Source organism: Heptranchias perlo, unplaced genomic scaffold (genome assembly GCF_035084215.1).
Source record: "Heptranchias perlo isolate sHepPer1 unplaced genomic scaffold, sHepPer1.hap1 HAP1_SCAFFOLD_178, whole genome shotgun sequence".
In the NCBI taxonomy this organism is placed as follows: domain Eukaryota; kingdom Metazoa; phylum Chordata; class Chondrichthyes; order Hexanchiformes; family Hexanchidae; genus Heptranchias; species Heptranchias perlo.
The window spans coordinates 115,272-135,595 of NW_027139055.1; the positions used below are offsets into that span (position 1 = coordinate 115,272).

At 52.2% G+C, this 20,324-nt stretch overlaps 2 protein-coding genes across 5 annotated transcripts in view; one reads left to right on the forward strand and one right to left on the reverse strand.

Moving 5' to 3' along the window:
* Window positions 1-20,324, forward strand: part of LOC137309706 (synapsin-1-like) — a 207,811-nt gene that overhangs the window by 110,229 nt on the left and 77,258 nt on the right. The window lies entirely within an intron of this gene.
* On the reverse strand, window positions 81-15,794 carry LOC137309713 (metalloproteinase inhibitor 2-like). 4 transcript variants are annotated; one of them, XM_067977797.1, is made up of 6 exons: window positions 15,691-15,794; window positions 9,764-9,969; window positions 3,750-3,850; window positions 2,906-3,023; window positions 2,243-2,367; window positions 81-422 (listed from the first exon to the last, which is right to left on the reverse strand). In XM_067977797.1, the coding sequence occupies exons 2-6, from the start codon at window positions 9,885-9,887 to the stop codon at window positions 225-227; spliced, it is 666 nt and encodes a 221-aa protein (XP_067833898.1). In that variant the 5' UTR covers window positions 9,888-9,969; window positions 15,691-15,794; the 3' UTR covers window positions 81-224. The 4 variants fall into 4 exon arrangements, with proteins under 4 accessions (XP_067833898.1, XP_067833899.1, XP_067833897.1 ...); XM_067977798.1 differs by lacking the exon at window positions 15,691-15,794 and adding an exon at window positions 13,000-13,095; XM_067977796.1 differs by lacking the exon at window positions 15,691-15,794 and adding an exon at window positions 12,933-13,067.

Consider the following 20,324-nt stretch of genomic DNA (forward strand, 5'->3'; position numbering starts at 1 on the left):
CTCTGGATTCAGAGGGTGAGACAGAGGCAGGGAAGATTCTGGAGAGATTGTGCAAGAAGGCCCAGGCGGACGAAATAAGCTTTATAAGAACGAACGGTGTTTAATTGTTTACTGCGAGCTCAACAGAAGGAGGCAACCAAGCACTCAAACATTAGCCAGGTAAAAGTGTTGGGTTATTTCCAGTCCAGCAAGACTCATTCATTTGGGCTTTCTCCTTCTGCTTGTTACTGATTCTCGGTCCGGAGGAAGGGTTTTGCCCTCTTCTGCTTGCCCGAATCCCATCGACACAGGCCGGGCGACTTCATACTGCAGGTGAGGAGCTGGCTCTGTGCCCCGACCCACTTTCTGTCGATGATTCCATCTATCCAGAGGCACTGGTTGTCCGCGGTGATGCTGCAGGGCAGGGCTAAGCAAGGGATGATCTGTGGGAGAGGAGAGGAGGCGGGACATACCGGAATTAGAACAGCCGACCAATCGTCTGACTCCATTGTCACCCGCTGCATGGAATCTACCGCATGGGAACTGGCCATTCGGCCCGTCTGCTCTATCCCGGTGTTTATGCTCCACACGAGCCTCCTCCCTCCCGACTCCATCTCACCCTATCACCATCTCCTTCTATTCCTTTCTCCCCTCATGTGTTTATCGAGCTTCCCCTTAAATCCATCGATTCTATTCCCCTCGACCACTCCATGTGGGAGCGAGTTCCACATTCTCACCGCTCTCTGGGTAAAGAAGTTTCTCCTGAATTCCCCGATTGGATTTATTAGTGACTCTCTTATATTGATGGCCCCCTCGTTCTGGTCTCCCCCACAAGTGGAAACACCTTCTCTACGTCTACCCTATCGAAACCCCTTCATCATTTTAAAGACCTCTATCAGGTCACCCCTCAGTCTTCTCTTTTCTAGAGAAAAGAGCCCCAGTCTGTTCAGCCTTTCCTGATAGTTATAACCTCTCAGTTCTGGTATCATCCTTGTAAATCTTTTTTGCACCTTCTCCAGTGCCTCTATATCCTTTTTATAATATGGAGACCAGAACTGTGCCCAGTATTCCAAGTGTGGTCTAACCAAGGTTCTATACAAGTTTAACACAACTTCTCTGCTTTTCAATTCTATCCCTCTAGAAATGAACCCCAGTGCTTGATTTGCCTTTTTATGGCCTTATTAACCTGCGTCGCTACTTTTAGTGATTTGTGTATCTGTACCCCCAGATCCCTCTGCTCCCCTACCCCATTTAGACTCTTATTTTCCAAGGAGTATGAGGCCTCCTTATTCCTTCTACCACAATGCATCACTTCCTGCTTATTGTCACTTCCTGTAGGTACAGGATTCTGAAAACTCTCCTACACACTGTTAGACCTAGGATTAAACCAGGAGCCCATTCAGACTCTCCGAAACACTCTTAGATCTGAGATTAAACCAGGTCCATTTATAATCCCCTAGACACTGTTGGATCTGGGTATAATCCAGGTCATTTCATACTCCCCATCACACTGTTAGATCTGGGATTAAACCAGGAATCCATTCACAGTGTTTGATGGGACAGTGTAGGGGAAGTTTTACTCTGTATCTAACGCGTGCTGTACCAGCCCTGGGAGTGTTTGATGGGACAGTGTAGAGGGAGCTTTACTCTGTATCTAACCCTGTACCTGCCCTGGGAGTGTTTGATGGGACAGTGTAGAGGGAGCTTTACTCTGTATCTAACCCTGTACCTGCCCTGGGAGGGTTTGATGGGACAGTGTAGAGGGAGCTTTACTCTGTATCTAACCCTGTACCTGCCCTGGGAGTGTTTGATGGGACAGTGTAGAGGGAGCTTTACTCTGTATCTAACCCTGTACCTGCCCTGGGAGTGTTTGATGGGACAGTGTAGAGGGAGCTTTACTCTGTATCTAACCCTGTACGTGCCCTGGGAGTGTTTGATGGGACAGTGTAGAGGGAGCTTTACTCTGTATCTAACCCTGTACCTGCCCTGGGAGTGTTTGATGGGACAGTGTAGAGGGAGCTTTACTCTGTATCTAACCCTGTACCTGCCCTGGGAGTGTTTGATGGGACAGTGTAGAGGGAGCTTTACTCTGTATCTAACCCTGTACCTGCCCTGGGAGTGTTTGATGGGACAGTGTAGAGGGAGCTTTACTCTGTATCTAACCCTGTACCTGCCCTGGGAGTGTTTGATGGGACAGTGTAGAGGGAGCTTTACTCTGTATTTAACCCCTGCCCCATCCACACCAAGCTCTGATGTGACCTACCTTGCACTGACAGCCAGCCTCGTAGCTTCCACCCAGACCCATCTTCTGTGCAGACGTCAGCTGACTCCAGGGCTTGTTAAAGCCGCAGAGGTTGATGTAGACTTTTCCGTCAGTTTCCACATTCCCTGTGGGAGCAAAGAGGCAGGAAGAGTGTTAACGAGGAGTCGGAGAGACCGGCCGCAAACTCACCAAGTCCTGTCCTGCCTGTCACCATTTCTGGACACCTCACTGTAGGAAGGACGTCAAGACCTCGGAAAGGGTGACCAGAGTGGTACCAGGGATGAGGGACCTCAGTTTCGCGGAGAGACTGGAGAAACTGGGATTGTTCTCCTTAGAGCAGAGAAGGTTAAGAGGAGATTGACCAGAGTGGTACCAGGGACGAGGGACCTCAGTTACGCGGAGAGACGAGAGAAACTGGGATTGTTCTCCTTAGAGCAGAGAAGGTTAAGAGGAGATTGACCAGAGTGGTACCAGGGACGAGGGACCTCAGTTACGCGGAGAGACGAGAGAAACTGGGATTGTTCTCCTTAGAGCAGAGAAGGTTAAGAGGAGATTGACCAGAGTGGTACCAGGGATGAGGCACCCCAGTTACGTGGAGACGGAAGAAGCTGGAGTTGTTCAGGGCCCAGCAGTGCCGAGTAAGGAAAGGTCAAAGGGCCGTACCTGACAGGACGAATTCCTCGTTCATCTGATTCTCTTCCAGCACCAAGCCGCAGACGAAATCGGAGGCGGGGGTGTAGACGTGCTGAATGTTCTCAATCTTCTCGAAGCCCTTGTACATCTGCACAGAAGGACAAAGAAGTGACGAGAGGTCAGACGCAGCATCAGTCAGTTGGCATTCTCAGTCGGAGGGTGGTGGGTTTGAGCCCTGCTCCAGAGACTTGAGTCCACAACCTAGGCCAACACCCCCCAGTGCCATCACTGCACTGTCAGAGGTGCCGTCTTTCGGAGAGACGTTCAACCAAGGCCCCTCTGGAGTGGGTGTAAGGGCCACATTTGGAAGAAGAGCAGGGGTGAGTTCTCCCTGATGTCTTGGGGCCGATAGTCCTCCCTCAAACACCACCACCGAAACAAAAACAAATTAACTGGTCCTTTATCTCATTTTGTAACGCCGTGCCCAATGAGTAAGAGAATTAATGTATGCGAAGTTTTGAGATCATCCACTTTGAACCGAAGAAAGATAAATCAGAGTTTTTTTCTAATTGATCAGAAACTAGGGACAGTAGAGGAGCAAAGAGATTTAGGGAGTCCGAGTACAGAAATCACTTAAAGCCAGGTAGACAGGTAGGAAAAGCAAAGGGTAAGGGAAGGGTCTGAAGGGAGAAGGAGCAAAGGAGGGCAAATGGAGTTGAGGTGCAGGTCAGCCGTGATCTAATTGAGTATCAGAGCGGGCCCGAGGGGCTGAATGGCCTCCTCCTGTTCCTACACTTCCCATGAGATGTTTGAAGAGATGCTACAAAAATCCAAATCTTTCTGTGGATCATTGGGAGATATTTGGGAGACGTACTTTTTGTTGTTCGATTTCGTACTGGATCCATCGAAAGGCACTTGAGTTGCTGTTGTTGCCTCTGGTCTCCATCTTTGAACCGATTATTTTGCCCTTGATAACTGCAAATAAAATAAACAGGGCAGCCGTGTTAATAGGAGCTTGGGGCAAAATTAGTGGTGAGGCCTAATTAAGGAAAGGCCTCACCAGGCCAAAAAGCAGAGTATCCTGACTCCCCAAAGCCTTTCCACCATCTACGAGGCACAAGTCAGGAGTGTGATGGAATACTCTCCACTTGCCTGGATGAGTGCAGCTCCAACAACACTCAAGAAGCTCGACACCATCCAGGACAAAGCAGCCCGCTTGATTGGCACCCCATCCACCACCCTAAACATTCACTCCCTTCACCACCGGCGCACTGTGGCTGCAGTGTGTACCATCCACAGGATACACTGCAGCAACTCGCCAAGGCTTCTACGACAGCACCTCCCAAACCCGCGACCTCTACCACCTAGAAGGACAAGGGCAGCAGGCACATGGGAACAACACCACCTGCACGTTCCCCTCTAAGTCACACACCATCCCGACTTGGAAATATATCGGCCGTTCCTTCATCGTCGCTGGGTCAAAATCCTGGAACTCCCTCCATAACAGCACTGTGGGAGAACCGTCACCACACGGACTGCAGCGGTTCAAGAAGGCGGCTCACCACCACCTTCTCAAGGGGCAATTAGGGATGGGCAATAAATGCCGGCCTCGCCAGCGACGCCCACATCCCATGAACGAATAAAAAAAAGACCAGCGTTTTGTGCTAAGTTAACAGTCATGACTGGGGTGGGAAAAAGGTCCAAGGTACCTTAATGCCCAGACTTAAAGGTCTTCCTTGCTGATTGCCCTTCTGCACAAAATCAGGGAGTAAGGCGATAGTTGATACCAAGCTTGGTTTTCCAAAACCTGTGGACTGTAGGAGGAAGGGGAGACCAAGGGAGGGGAAGGAGTCCCACAGTTTGCTGGTTCCTGGGAACGAATGAGTTAGAGTGGGTGACGGTGCAAATATCTTCTAAAAACGAGGGGAAGACTCCCTCCTTTCACTCCGGCCTCTTGTCCATCCCTCACTCCCTTCACTCCACCATTGGCGGCCGTGCCTTCAGCCTGGCATTGCCGTTCGTACGCTGGCTGTTCGGGATGATGTGGGGGAGGAAGTGTGAGAGAGCCTTTCCTCAGGAGGGGGCGAGTCTCTCTCTCTCTCTCTCTCTCTCTGGGGAAGGGGTGGAGAGGTTGGCGGCCTTTCCTTGGAGTTCCCCTGTGCCAAAGCCACTGCCAACAGGAATGCACTGCAGCTGAGGGGGAGGGGGAGGGCGATCGTTCCACCAACATGGCACCGATGTGGTCGCCAACTGTGCCACTGGATGGGGCCCGGGGGCGATATCAGCTCCCTGAAGCAAGCAAGGGTCGGCACGTTCTCCCTTCTCTTTTCCCCAACATCCGAAACACATCCCAAATTCAAATTGAAGCCGAACGATAAGTCCCCCCTCCCCATCCGGATTCGGGAGGCTAAGCTCAGAGTTGGGTACTGAACTAATGGGACGGGTGGTGAGGACACCTGTGTTTGAGTTGTTGACTGGTGGATAACTGGGCATCGATCCAGACAGACTGTTTGGCAGTGAGTCAGGGCAACTCTTGATAAACATAGTTACGTAGAAAATAGGAGCAGGAGTAGGCCGTTCGGCCCTTCGAGCCTGCTCCGCCATTCAATAAGATCATGGCTGATCCTCTATCTCAACACCATATTCCCGCTCTCTCCCCATGCCCCTCGATGCCTTTTGCGTCTAGGAATCTATCGAGCTCCTTCTTAAATATATTCAGTGACTCGGCCTCCCACTGCCTTCTGTGGTAGAGAATTCCACAGGTTCACCACCCTCTGAGTGAAGAAATTTCTCCTCATCTCAGTCCTAAATGTCCTACCCCGTATCCTGAGACTGTGAGCCCTCGTTCTGGACTCCCCAGCCAGGCGAAACATCCTCCCTGCATCCAGTCTGTCTAGCCCTGTCAGAATTTTATATGTTTCAATGAGATCCCCTCTCATTCTTCTAAACTCGAGTGAATACAGGCCGAGTCGACCCAATCTCTCCTCATACGACAGTCCTGCCATCCCAGGAATCAGTCTGGTGAACCTTTGCTGCACTCCCTCTGTGGCAAGTATATCCTTTCTCAGGTAAGGAGACTAAAACTGCACACAATACTCCAGGTGTGGTCTCACCAAGGCCCTGTATAACTGCAGTAAGACAATCCTTGCTCATGTACTCAAATCCTCTTGCAATGAAGGCCAACATACCATTCGCCTTCCTAACTGCTTGCTGCACCTGCATGTTTGCTTTCAGTGACTGGTGTACAAGGACACCCAGGTCCCTTTGTACATCAACATTTCCCAATCTATCACCATTTAAATAATACTCTGCCTTTCTGTTTTTCCTTCCAAAGTTAATAACTTCACATTTATCCACATTATACTGCATCTGCCATGTATCTGCCCACTCACTAAACTTGTCTAAATCACCTTGAAGCCTCTTTGCATCCTCCTCACATCTCACAATTGTGTCGTCAGCAAACTTGGAAATATTACATTTAGTTCCCTCATCCAAATCATTGATATATATTGTGAATAGCTGGGGCCCAAGCACTGATCCCTGTGGTACCCCACTAGTCACCGCCTGCCACCCCGAAAAAGACCCATTTATTCCTACTCTCTGTTTCCTGTCTGTCAACCAATTCTCAATCCCTGTCAGTATATTCCCTCCAATCCCATGTGCTTTAATTTTGCACACTAACCTCTTGTGTGGGACTTTATCAAAGGCCTTCTGAAAATCCAAATAAACCACATCCATTGGTTCTCCCTTATCTATTCTACCAGTTACACCCTCAAAAAACTCCAGTAGGTTTGTCAAACATGATTTCCCTTTCATAAATCCACATTGACTTTGTCTAATCCCGTTGATATTTTCTAAGTGTCCTGTTATCACATCCTTTATAATAGACTCTAGCATTTTCCCTACTACTGATGTTAGGCTAACCGGTCTGTAGTTCCCTGTTTTCTCTCTCCCTCCTTGTTTAAATAGTGGGGTTATACATTTGCCACCCTCCAATCTGCAGGAACTGTTCCATAATCTATAGAATTTTGGAAGATGATCACCATTGCATCCACTATTTCCATGGCGACTTCTTTTAGTACTCTGGGATGTAGATTATCAGGCCCTGGGGATTTATCAGCTTTCAGTCCCATTAATTTCTCCAGCACTATTTTTTTACTAATACTAATTCCCTTTAATTCCTCCTTCTCACTAGTCCCTTGGTTCCCTTGCATTTCTGGGAAGTTATTTGTGTTCTCTTCCGGGAAGTCAGAACCAAAGTATTTGTTTAATTGCTCTGCTATTTCCCTGTTCCTCATTATAAATTCTCCCGTTTCTGACAGTAAGGGACCTACATTTGCCTTCACTAATCTTCTTCTGTTTACATACTTGTAGAAGCTTTTACAGTCTGCTTTTATGTTCCTTACAAGTTTACTCTCATACTCTATTTTCCCCTCTTAATCAATCTCTTGGTCCTTTTTTAGTGAATTCTAACTGCTCCCAATCCTCAGGCTTGCTACTTTTCTGGCAACTTTCTATGACTCCTCTTCAGATCTAATACGATCCTTAATTTCTTTTGTTGGCCATGGTTGGGCCGCTTTTCCTTTTGTGTTCTTGCGCCAGAAAGGAATGTATAATTGTTGCAATTCATGCATTCGTTCCTTAAATGTTAGTCATTGCCTATCCACCGTCATGCCTTTTAATGAAGCTTCCCAATCTATCATAGCCAACTCTCTCCTCATACCTTCATAGCTTCCTTTGTTTCGATTTAGGACCCTAGTTTCGGATTGCATGACTTCACTTTCCATCTTAATGAAGAATTCTATCATGTTATGATGTGCGTTGGTGAAAATATTTACCTCTTTTTGTTGGGATGAAGTAATGTCCCACTGGGATCATGACCAAACCCATCGCACACTATAATCATAGGACAATTAGCTGACCTCATCCCCTTGACTCACCCGATGAAAACAGCTCTTGGTTCATTTTCTTTCTCCCTCTAGCTCTCTCCTTCCAACTGACGTTTGCTCTGCCTTTAAGTCATGTTTTTTGCTCACAGGGGCCTTGACGCGACAAAGAGAGCGGCCATCTTGGGAAACGTCAGAAGTGACAGAGGCCGGGATTTGAATTTGTGTTCTGGAGCTGGCCATCGAGGCCCATTGCCCAGATCCAACACGGATATGGCCGGAGCAAAGGCAGCTAATTCCCATTGCTCCGTCTCATGTTTCCTTCCTTTGATGTCAATTCAAATCTCAAGCCCCGGAGACATCACCCTTAACATAGCCAAGGCGCCCCGAGACTCTGCCCAGGACCGTAAATCAGCCAAAATCTGACACCGAGCCACGTCACGAGATATTAGAACAGGTGATCAAAAGCTTGGTCAAAGAGGTAGGTCTTAAGGAGCATCTTAGAGGAGGAGAGGCTAGAGATAGAGCAGCGCAGCGATCTCGGAGGGTCAAAGGGCCGGAGGAGGTGACAGGAGATGGACGGCAACAGGAGCCCTCAATTAATGTTGCACGGAATTGCCTCCAAACTCAACTTCTTTCTTGCTTGCCATTCAAACTTATTCTCGGGACGCGGGCGTCGCTGGCAAGGCCGGCATTTGTTGCCCGTCCCTTGAGAAGGTGGTGAACCATGGTTTGATCCGAACTGAGTGGGACCCTAGGTCACTTCAGAGGGTCGGTTAAGAGTTATCCACGTTGGGTGTGAGACTGGAGTCACTTATATAGGCCCGGACCGGGTAAGGGCATTGGGATTCCTTTTACTGATCCCAGCTTTTTATGTCCAGATTTTTTCAACTGAATTCACATTCTGCTATGGTGGGATTTGAACTCCCATTCCACTGGATTATTGTCCGGGCCTCTGGGTTGCTAGTCCAGTAACATAACCACCAATCCGACGTCCCCATTTTAACCCAGCCATCGCTCCCCAAACTCCCCCACCGACAGAGAGAGCAGAAGGCTAGGCCTCGGGCCTCGGGCCCCAGGCCTCAGGCCTCTTGGTCCCTGCTGATGGCTTCCCTGTACTCTCTCAGCACAAGAAAAGGACGGGCCAGGGTTGCAACTGAGAGTGTTCAGTCGGCGCACTGTCTTTTTGCTCAATACAATACTTTATTAAGGGATTATCCGACCTGACTTAAACATCAGGGTCGTCCTTGAGACACCTTCCGAAACACGTCAATACAGGGCTGATTTATCTGACAAGGTGCCGATGAGACTCAAGGTTTGTACATTCATGGTTCAAACTTCATACCTGGACATAGGAGCAGAAATGCAATGGACCCGACCCCTTCCCATTCACTCCCATTGTATAGAATCCCAATGGACCCAACCCCTTCCCATTCACTCCCATTGTACAGAATCCCAATGGACCCGACCCCTTCCCATTCACTCCCATTATACAGAATCCCAATGGACCCGACCCCTTCCCATTCACTCCCATTGTACAGAATCCCAATGGACCCGACCCCTTCCCATTCACTCCCATTGTACAGAATCCCAATGGACCCGACCCCTTCCCATTCACTCCCATTGTATAGAATCCCAATGGACCCGACCCCTTCCCATTCACTCCCATTGTACAGAATCCCAATGGACCCAATCCCTTCCCATTCCCTCCCACTGTACAGAATCCCAATGGACCCGACCCCTTCCCATTCACTCCCATTGTACTAGAATCCCAATGGTCCCGACCCCTTCCCATTCACTCCCACTGTACAGAATCCCAATGGACCCGACCCCTTCCCATTCACTCCCATTGTACAGAATCCCAATGGACCCGACCCCTTCCCATTCACTCCCATTGTACAGAATCCCAATGGACCCGACCCCTTCCCATTCACTCCCATTGTGTAGAATCCCAAAGGACCAAACTCCTGACAGGAGTGATGGTGGGAATACTGACACTCACCCACGTCCGCCTGACAGTAAATTTGCTGGGGATGAGCTGGACCACAGCTGCAGGCATCAGTCCACTCCTGCATGACCAGGAAGAGCAGCCCTGTTGCCAGGAACCCAAGGATGTTGCAGCTCATAGTTGTCTTGTTGGTGAACTAATGGCCGCGTCACAGGGACTGAAGGTTTCAAGGAGCAACGAGAAGATTGAGAATGTTAGACCTGGAGAGAGAGAGAGAGAGAGAGAGACCGCGAGTGTTAGATCCATCACAGGTCCGTTGTAATCAGCACATGTAACATCTCACAGATAAACCCAGTCATACCCATCTGTCTCTGTAATGCTCTTTCTCCATCTCCTCTCACCACGTCTCCTTTACCACCTTTCTCACTCTCTCTGTCTTTCTTTCTATCCCTATCTGGAGAAGCTGGAGGTTGTTCTCCTCAGAGCAGAGAAGGTCGAGAGGAGATTTGATCGAGGTGTTCAAAATCATGAGGGGGTCTAGACAGAGTAGATAGAGAGAAACTGTTCCCATTGGCGGCAGGGTCGGGAACTGGAGGACGCAGATTTAAAGTGATTGGCAAAAGAACCAAAGGCGACATGAGGAAAAACTTTTTTACACAGCGAGTGGTTAGGATCTGGAATGCACTGCCCGAGGGGGTGGTAGAGGCAGATTCAATCATGGCCTTCAAAAGGGGAACTGGATAAGTACTTGAAAGGAAAAAAGTTTGCAGGGCGACGGGGAAAGGACGGGGGGAGCGGGAGTAGCCGGATTGCTCTTGCAGGCTCGATGGGCTGAATGGCCTCCTTCTGTGCGGAAACCATTCTATGATTCTCTCTCTCTCCCTATTCCCTTCTATGATTCTATTGCAGGCAATTGGGACTAGCTTAGTGGTATAAACTGGGCGACATGGACATGTTGGGCCGAAGTGGCCTGTTTCCATGTTGTAACTTCTATGATTCTATGATTCTATCTAGCCTTCTCTTCCTCCCTCTGGCTGTCTCCATCTCTCTGTCTGTCTTTCTCTCTCTGTGCCCGCATTTCTGTCTCTCTTTATTCATTCCCCACTCTCTGGCTCCATCCCTCCGTCTTTCTCTCTTTTGCGGGCAGAAGGTCAAAAAAACATCCCCTTCTTTTTGTGTTGCATGCCTCATCTCATCAGAGCTTGTGGGCACCCCACTGCTCCCGCTCACCCACCCGCGAACCATCCCTCTCCCACCCCCTGCCACCCGCCCCCCCCGCCCCCCTGGTTGTCTCACTGGATGCCGGCCTATGGTTTTAATCTGAACAGTAAGGCCAGTTAATGAAAGGAAATAGCAAAACTCGTGGTTTCCATTCTTGTGTTCAGAAACTGCCCGGTCACTATCCCTCAAACCACAGGGTGAGACATCCCCAAGTAAACAGACCCCACCTGCCCACTGCAGCCAGGCCTCTTGTGAAATCCGAACAGGGCATTTGACGGGGAGAAGGTGACCCAGGCCGTTTGTCTCCGACCTTTCATCTCTGACCTCAACCCAGCCCAGACTGCAGGGACGGATGCTCCCCCCACCCGGCGTCTGCGGACTGGGAGGGAGCTGACCGAGGTGGGTTCAGGCAGGCTCGGCTCCCGATGGACGTACAGAGAGGGAGAGGGAGAACGAGAGAGAGAGAGAAAGAGAGAGAGTCAGACGGATAGAGGGCGAGGGTCAGACGGATAGAGGGAGAGAGACAGAGAGAGAGAGAGGGGAGAAAGAGAGAGAGAGTCAGACAGATAGAGGGCGAGGGTCAGACAGATAGAGGGAGAGAGACAGAGAGAGAGAGAGGGGAGAAAGAGAGAGAGAGTCAGACAGATAGAGGGCGAGGGTCAGACAGATAGAGGGAGAGAGACAGAGAGAGAGGGGAGAAAGAAAGGGGGAGAGAGAGAGAGATACAGAATGAGAGAATGTGTGTTTGAGAGAGAGCGACAGAGGGGGAGAGAGAGAGGGAGAGCGACAGAGGGAGAGAGAGAGAGCGACAGAGGGAGAGAGAGAGAGCGACAGAAGGAGAGAGAGAGAGAGAGACAGAGGGAGAGAGAGCGACAGAAGGAGAGAGCGAGAGAGAGAGCGACAGAGGGGGAGAGAGAGAGAGAGAGAGCGACAGAGGGAGAGAGAGAGCGAGAGAGCGACAGTGGGAGATAGAGAGAGAGAGAGGGAGAGCGACAGAGGGAGAGAGAGAGCGAGCGACAGAGGGAGAGAGAGAGCGACAGGGGGAGAGAGAGAGAGCGACAGAGGGAGAGAGACAGAGGGAGAGAGATAGAGAGAGAGACAGAGGGAGAGAGAGCGACAGAGGGAGAGAGAGAGAGAGCGACAGAGGGAGAGAGAGAGAGCGACAGAGGGAGGGAGAGAGAGAGAGAGAGCGACAGAGGGAGAGAGAGAGAGAGCGACAGGGGGAGAGAGAGAGAGAGGGAGAGAGAGAGAGCGACAGAGGGAGAGAGAGAGAGGGAGAATGAGAGGGAGAGCGACAGAGAGCGAGAGGGAGAGCGACAGAGAGAGAGAGAGGAAGAGTGACAGAGAGAGAGACAGAGGGAGAGAGATAGAGAGAGAGACAGAGGGAGAGAGAGAGAGAGGGAGAGAGAGAGCGTCAGAGAGAGAGAGCGACAGAGGGAGAGAGAGAGAGTGAGAGAGGGAGAGAGAGAGCGAGAGAGGGAGAGAGAGAGAGAGAGAGACACAGAGGGAGAGAGAGAGAGCGACAGAGAGAGAGCGACAGAGGGAGAGAGAGAGAGCGAGAGAGGGAGGGAGAGAGAGCGACAGAGGGAAAGAGAGAGAGCGAGAGAGGGAGAGAGAGAGCGACAGAGGGAGAGAGAGAGAGCGACAGAGGGAGGGAGAGAGTGCGAGAGAGGGAGAGAGAGAGCGACAGAGGGAGAGAGAGAGAGCGAGAGAGGGAGAGAGAGAGCGACAGAGGGAGAGAGAGAGAGAGCGACAGAGGGAGGGAGAGAGAGCGACAGAGGGAGGGAGAGAGAGCGACAGAGGGAGAGAGAGAGAGAGCGACAGAGGGAGAGAGAGAGAGAGCGCGAGAGAGGGAGAGAGAGAGAGAGAGCGAGAGATGGAGGGAGAGAGAGAGAGAAGGAAATGAGAAATTGATGTCTTCGAGTTACAGATTCAGCAACCAGCAGTAATCGTCCATCTGATTTTCGTTATTTCGAGGCTCCCGATCAGATCTCCTCTTTACCTCCTCTGCTCTGATGTAAACAGCCCGAGTTTCTCAGGCCTCTCCCCTTGAAACGAAATCCTCTCACCCCCGAGAACATCTGGAGAATCTCCCCTGCAGCCTCTCCTCGGCCTTGACATCCGCCCGAAAGAGTTTCTGCTGATATTTGCACCACGTAGCATGAAAGGTATGTGCCCAGCTCATGTTTACAGTATCGAGACGACCCCACCCCCCTCACCAAACTACCCCTCCCCCCTCACCAAACTACCCCTCCCCCTCACCAAACTACCCCTCCCCCTCACCAAACTACCCCTCCCCCCTCACCAAACTACCCCTCCCCCCTCACCAAACTACCCCTCCCCCCTCACCAAACTACCCCTCCCCCTCACCAAACTACCCCTCCCCCCTCACCAAACTACCCCTCCCCCTCACCAAACTACCCCTCCCCCTCACCAAACTACCCCTCCCCCCTCACCAAACTACCCCTCCCCCTCACCAAACTACCCCTCCCCCCTCACCAAACTACCCCTCCCCCTCACCAAACTACCCCTCCCCCTCACCAAACTACCCCTCCCCCCTCACCAAACTACCCCTCCCCCCTCACCAAACTACCCCTCCCCCCTCACCAAACTACCCCTCCCCCCTCACCAAACTACCCCTCCCCCTCACCAAACTACCCCTCCCCCTCACCAAACTACCCCTCCCCCCTCACCAAACTACCCCTCCCCCCTCACCAAACTACCCCTCCCCCCTCACCAAACTACCCCTCCCCCCTCACCAAACTACCCCTCCCCCCTCACCAAACTACCCCTCCCCCCTCACCAAACTACCCCTCCCCCCTCACCAAACTACCCCTCCCCCCTCACCAAACTACCCCTCCCCCCTCACCAAACTACCCCTCCCCCCTCACCAAACTACCCCTCCCCCTCACCAAACTACCCCTCCCCCCTCACCAAACTACCCCTCCCCCCTCACCAAACTACCCCTCCCCCCTCACCAAACTACCCCTCCCCCCTCACCAAACTACCCCTCCCCCCTCACCAAACAACCCCTCCCCCCTCACCAAACCACCCCTCCCCCCTCACCAAACCACCCCTCCCCCCTCACCAAACCACCCCTCCCCCCTCACCAAACTACCCCTCCCCCCTCACCAAACTACCCCTCCCCCCTCACCAAACTACCCCTCCCCCCTCACCAAACTACCCCTCCCCCCTCACCAAACTACCCCTCCCCCCTCACCAAACTACCCCTCCCCCCTCACCAAACTACCCCTCCCCCCTCACCAAACTACCCCTCCCCCCTCACCAAACTACCCCTCCCCCTCACCAAACTACCCCTCCCTCCTCACCAAACTACCCCTCCCCTCACCAAACTACCCCTCCCCTCACCAAACTACCCCTCCCCCTCACCAAACTACCCCTCCCCCTCACCAAACTACCCCCCCCTCACCAAACTACCCCTCCCCCCTCACCAAACTACCCCTCCCCCTCACCAAACTACCCCTCCCCCCTCACCAAACTACCCCTCCCCCCTCACCAAACTACCCCTCCCCCCTCACCAAACTACCCCTCCCCCCTCACCAAACTACCCCTCCCCCCTCACCAAACTACCCCTCCCCCCTCACCAAACTACCCCTCCCCCCTCACCGGTACAGACGGTCCCATCTCCAAACTAGCCCTCCCCTGTCGAAACTAATCCCACTGCCCCACTCTCTCCCCATAGCCCTGTATCAATCCCAAACTAATCCCACTGCCCCGCTCTCTCCCCATAGCCCTGTATCAATCCCCAAACTAATCCCACTGCCCCGCTCTCTCCCCATAGCCCTGTATCAATCCCCAAACTAATCCCACTGCCCCGCTCTCTCCCCATAGCCCTGTATCAATCCCCAAACTAATCCCACTGCCCCGCTCTCTCCCCATAGCCCTGTATCAATCCCCAAACTAATCCCACTGCCCCGCTCTCTCCCCATAGCCCTGTATCAATCCCAAACTAATCCCACTGCCCCTCTCTCTCCCCATAGCCCTGTATCAATCCCCAAACTAATCCCACTGCCCTGCTCTCTCCCCATAGTCCTGTATCAATCCCCAAACTAATCCCACTGCCCCGCTCTCCCCCCATAGCCCTGTATCAATCCCAAACTAATCCCACTGCCCCGCTCTCTCCCCATAGCCCTGTATCAATCCCCAAACTAATCCCACTGCCCCGCTCTCTCCCCATAGCCCTGTATCAATCCCCAAACTAATCCCACTGCCCCACTCTCTCCCCATAGCCCTGTATCAATCCCCAAACTAATCCCACTGCCCTGCTCTCTCCCCATAGTCCTGTATCAATCCCCAAACTAATCCCACTGCCCCGCTCTCCCCCCATAGCCCTGTATCAATCCCAAACTAATCCCACTGCCCCGCTCTCTCCCCATAGCCCTGTATCAATCCCCAAACTAATCCCACTGCCCCGCTCTCTCCCCATAGCCCTGTATCAATCCCCAAACTAATCCCACTGCCCCACTCTCTCCCCATAGCCCTGTATCAATCCCCAAACTAATCCCACTGCCCCACATTCTCCCTATAGCCCTGCAAATATATCCCTATGCAAGAATATACATGCAACGGGCCCTTTTGAAACTTGCTGTTGAAAACTTAAAAGACCCAGAGCGCAAAATGCTGCTTGTTAAAAAGCAGCTGTGCTCTCTGTGAGTTTGCGAGACAGCCAGACTGTTGGTAGACGCCGACACTGAGACACACAGTCAGCTTAAGCCTCTTTCCCTGTCGAAGAATCTTACCTCCTCTGTGAGACCTGCTCTCCTCTGTGATCAAATCCCTCGACCTAATCCATCTTTATAACTCCTTGGCCGTCGGACTCCGCCCCTGCACAGATGTGCCCGCCCAGCTGTGCCGACACCCACCCCCGTTCCTGACACCCAGCCAGGGAATGATGTCGCTCGTCCACCCCTCCCCCGCCTTGTCGTGTTCAGCCCCCCCCCCTCCTCCTCCCTCGTTCCCTCCCTGGGTGGCTGAAATTCTGGAAAGGCAGATTGCATCCGAGTTACCTCCAGGAGTCACACTCCGTCAGAGGCATCTGAAGGTCTTTGAGGGAGTTTCACAAAATATACTTTATTCATAAAATTTGAAACAATGCAGTTGTCATATTGTACACAATACAGATTATACAAGATACATAAAGTATAGAAACATAATTTCAACAGCACATTGTACATAATTACAGTTCATGGCACCCAAGGGTGCCTCATTACAGTTCATGGCACCCAAGGGTGCCTCAATCAATACAGATGATTGATTACAGATTCATTACCGGTACATTACATCAATTTGAATTTTACATTCTGCCCCGGGGCGGGGGTTTCCCCTGATTTCAGCCCCTCGGTATACAATGGCGGGAAGGCTCCAAACGGTTGGCTTTCCCCACAGAGCCTTTGCGGCCGCCGCGCTCCATCCTCAGTGCGAGCCTGAGCACGTAGTCCTGGTCCTTGGAATGTGCCAGCCTGCAACCCTCGTTCGCGGGCAGCTCCTTGCACTGGACGACCGGCGGGCTTCGGGCAGACCAAAGGGCGCCCAGCACCGGGTTTGGTGGCCTTTCCGGCAGCAGATGATGTCCGCCTCGGTGGGCGTCCCCCCCCGGGAGCAGCCCGTGCAGCTCAGGGCCCTGCGTCACGCAACTGCTCGGGACGATCCCAGACAGATACCACTGCATCTCTCTCCAGACCTTCCTCGCAAACGAGGAGATGGCTGACGGTCTCGTCTCCCACCGCAGCCTCCTCGGGAGTGCACGAAGGATCTGACGGGAAGGGCCCTTCCCACCGCCGGCCGAGCTAGGCCTTGCTGCTTGTTTGGAATCTCTGGCGATTAATGCTCTCATTTATCGGCCCCCTTACCATTGGAAGCCCACTGATTTCTCCAGGGCTGACCTCTCGCCAACTCCACCGAGGCTCACCACACCATTTCCTGTCAACACCTCACAAAGTGTTTCGATTTGACTTATTTCCCCGTTTCGCCTGTCGAAAAATTCGTACCCACACGTCACTGAGCCCAGTTGGGAAACGTTAGTGATAGGAAGTGGGAACGACTGCCCCCCCATGAAATCAGGTCACGGAGAGTGTAGAGGGAGCTTTACCCTGAATCTGACCCCGTGCTGGACCTGCCCTGGGAGTGTTTGATGGGACAGTGTAGAGGGAGCTTTACTCTGTATCTAACCCTGTACCTGCCCTGGGAGTGTTTGATGGGACAGTGTAGAGGGAGCTTTACTCTGTATCTAACCCTGTACCTGCCCTAGGAGTGTTTGATGGGACAGTGTAGAGGGAGCTTTACTCTGTATCTAACCCTGTACCTGCCCTAGGAGTGTTTGATGGGACAGTGTAGAGGGAGCTTCACTCTGTATCTAACCCTGTACCTGCCCTGGGAGTGTTTGATGGGACAGTGTAGAGGGAGCTTCACTCTGTATCTAACCCTGTACCTGCCCTGGGAGTGTTTGATGGGACAGTGTAGAGGGAGCTTTACTCTGTAACTAACCCTGTACCTGCCCTGGGAGTGTTTGATGGGACAGTGTAGAGGGAGCTTTACTCTGTAACTAACCCTGTACCTGCCCTGGGAGTGTTTGATGGGACAGTGTAGAGGGAGCTTTACTCTGTATCTAACCCTGTACCTGCCCTGGGAGTGTTTGATGGGACAGTGTAGAGGGAGCTTTACTCTGTATCTAACCCTGTACCTGCCCTGGGAGTGTTTGATGGGACAGTGTAGAGGGAGCTTTACTCTGTATCTAACCCTGTACCTGCCCTGGGAGTGTTTGATGGGACAGTGTAGAGGGAGCTTTACTCTGTAATCTAACCCTGTACCTGCCCTGGGAGTGTTTGATGGGGACAGTGTGGAGGGAGCTTTACTCTGTATCTAACCCTGTACCTGCCCTGGGAGTGTTTGATGGGACGGTGTAGAGGGAGCTTTACTCTGTATCTAACCCTGTACCTGCCCTGGGAGTGTTTGATGGGACAGTGTAGAGGGAGCTTTACTCTGTATCTAACCCTGTACCTGCCCTGGGAGTGTTTGATGGGACAGTGTAGAGGGAGCTTTACTCTGTATCTAACCCTGTACCTGCCCTGGGAATGTTTGATGGGACAGTGTAGAGGGAGCTTTACTCTGTATCTAACCCTGTACCTGCCCTGGGAGTGTTTGATGGGACAGTGTAGAGGGAGCTTTACTCTGTATCTAACCCTGTACCTGCCCTGGGAGTGTTTGATGGGACAGTGTAGAGGGAGCTTTACTCTGTATCTAACCCTGTACCTGCCCTGGGGGTGTTTGATGGGACAGTGTAGAGGGAGCTTTACTCTGTATCTAACCCTGTACCTGCCCTGGGAGTTGTGTCCCTGAGTTGTGTTGCGTAGAATTACTTTTAACATGTTGTTATGTCGGTCAACATGGCAACCATTTTGCACGATGTAAGATCCCACAAACAGCAATGAGATAAATGACAAGATTATCTTTTATCAGTGATGTTGGTTGAGGGATAAATATCGGCCCCAGGACACCGGGGAGAACTCCCCCCTGCTCTCCTTCCAAGAGTGACCGAGGGATCGTTAACATCCACCTGAGAGGTGCAGACGGGCCCCTCGGTTTAACATCTCATCCGAAAGACGGCCCCTCCGACAGCGCAGCGCTCCCTCACTACTGGCACCGGGGTGTGCCGGGCCTGGATTACGGGGCTCGAGTCTCTGGAGCGCGGGATCGAACCCACGACCTTCTGACTCAGGGCGGGGTGGGGGAGAGGCTTTTCGTAATGCTCACCAGTTGACTCCAAAAAGAGATTTTCTCAGTCGAAAGTTGTCCGCCACATCTCAGTTGGCACTGAGGCCTGGTGGCTTGTTTGTGGGACCGAAGACCTGCATTTAAATCCCACACAGATTCCAAAGTTGACCAAGCTGATGTCACATCTTTCTCAGGGCAGAAAACAAAAGACAAGCAGATAGTCTGTGGGATTCTTTGACAGAATACAGACCACTTTGGGCGCCTCCCCTGTATCCTGTGGGCGCCATTGTCCCGCACGAGTTTCCTACTGCTGTCACTCACTCAGTTTCTCAGGCCTGTTGCCAAGGCTGAAGCCTGAAGCATCAACAGGGCTCCATCTAGTTAACTCTTCGCGAAGCCCGAGTCTCATTTCAGGATCAATGCAACAGCTTTCAGGATACAGGAGAAGGGCATGAGGTCCCAACAACCCCATCACTTCTTGATAGACCACCGACCCACCTTCTCCACACATCCCTCAATCCCACCTACCCACCTTCTCCCCATATCCCTCAATCCCACCAACCCACCTTCTCCACACATCCCTCAATCCCACCCACCCACCTTCTCCCCATATCCCTCAATCCCACCTACCCACCTTCTCCCCATATCCCTCAATCCCACCTACCCACCTTCTCCCCGTATCCCTCAATCCCACCCACCCACCTTCTCCACATATCCCTCAATCCCACCCACCCACCGTCTCCCCGTATCCCTCAATCCCACCGACCCACCTTCTCCCCATATGCCTCAATCCCACCTACCCACCTTCTCCCCATATCCCTCAATCCCACCGACCCACCTTCTCCCCATATCCCTCAATCCCACCGACCCACCTTCTCCCCGTATCCCTCAATCCCACCTACCCACCTTCTCCCCATATCCCTCAATCCCACCCACCCACCTTCTCCCCATATCCCTCAATCCCACCGACCCACCTTCTCCCCGTATCCCTCAATCCCACCTACCCACCTTCTCCCCATATCCCTCAATCCCACCGACCCACCTTCTCCCCGTATCCCTCAATCCCACCTACCCACCTTCTCCCCGTATCCCTCAATCCCACCTACCCACCTTCTCCCCATATCCCTCAATCCCACCTACTCACCTTCTCCCCGTATCCCTCAATCCCACCTACCCACCTTCTCCCCATATCCCTCAATCCCACCGACCCACCTTCTCCCCGTATCCCTCAATCCCACCTACTCACCTTCTCCCCATATCCCTCAATTCCACCCACCCACCTTCTCCCCATATCCCTCAATCCCACCTACCCACCTTCTCCCCATACCCTTCAATCCCACCTACCCACCTTCTCACCATATCCCTCAATCCCACCTACCCACCTTCTCACCATATCCCTCAATCCCACCTACCCACCTTCTCCCCATACCCCTCAATCCCACCTACCCACCTCTCCCCATACCCTTCAATCCCACTGACCCACCTTCTCAGCATATCCCTCAATCCCATCTACCCACCTTCTCAGCATATCACTCAATCCCACCTTCTCCCCATATCCCTCAATCCCACCTACCTACATTCTCACCAACCGCTTAGTTTCCAATCTCTGGACCCCATGCCTCCCTAAATCCCTCGCACTCTCCATTTCTCTCTGCACCTTTCA

Bases quoted from the DNA above. Each gene is read 5' to 3' on its own strand.
- LOC137309713 (XM_067977797.1), bottom strand. From the start codon at position 9,887: ATGAGCTGCAACATCCTTGGGTTCCTGGCAACAGGGCTGCTCTTCCTG. The intron at 3,024-3,749 runs GTACGTCTCCCA...CCTTCTGTGCAG, and splicing joins ACGAAATCGAACAACAAAAA to ATGTACAAGGGCTTCGAGAA. The intron at 2,368-2,905 runs GTACGGCCCTTT...TTGCTCCCACAG, and splicing joins CGAGGAATTCGTCCTGTCAG to GGAATGTGGAAACTGACGGA.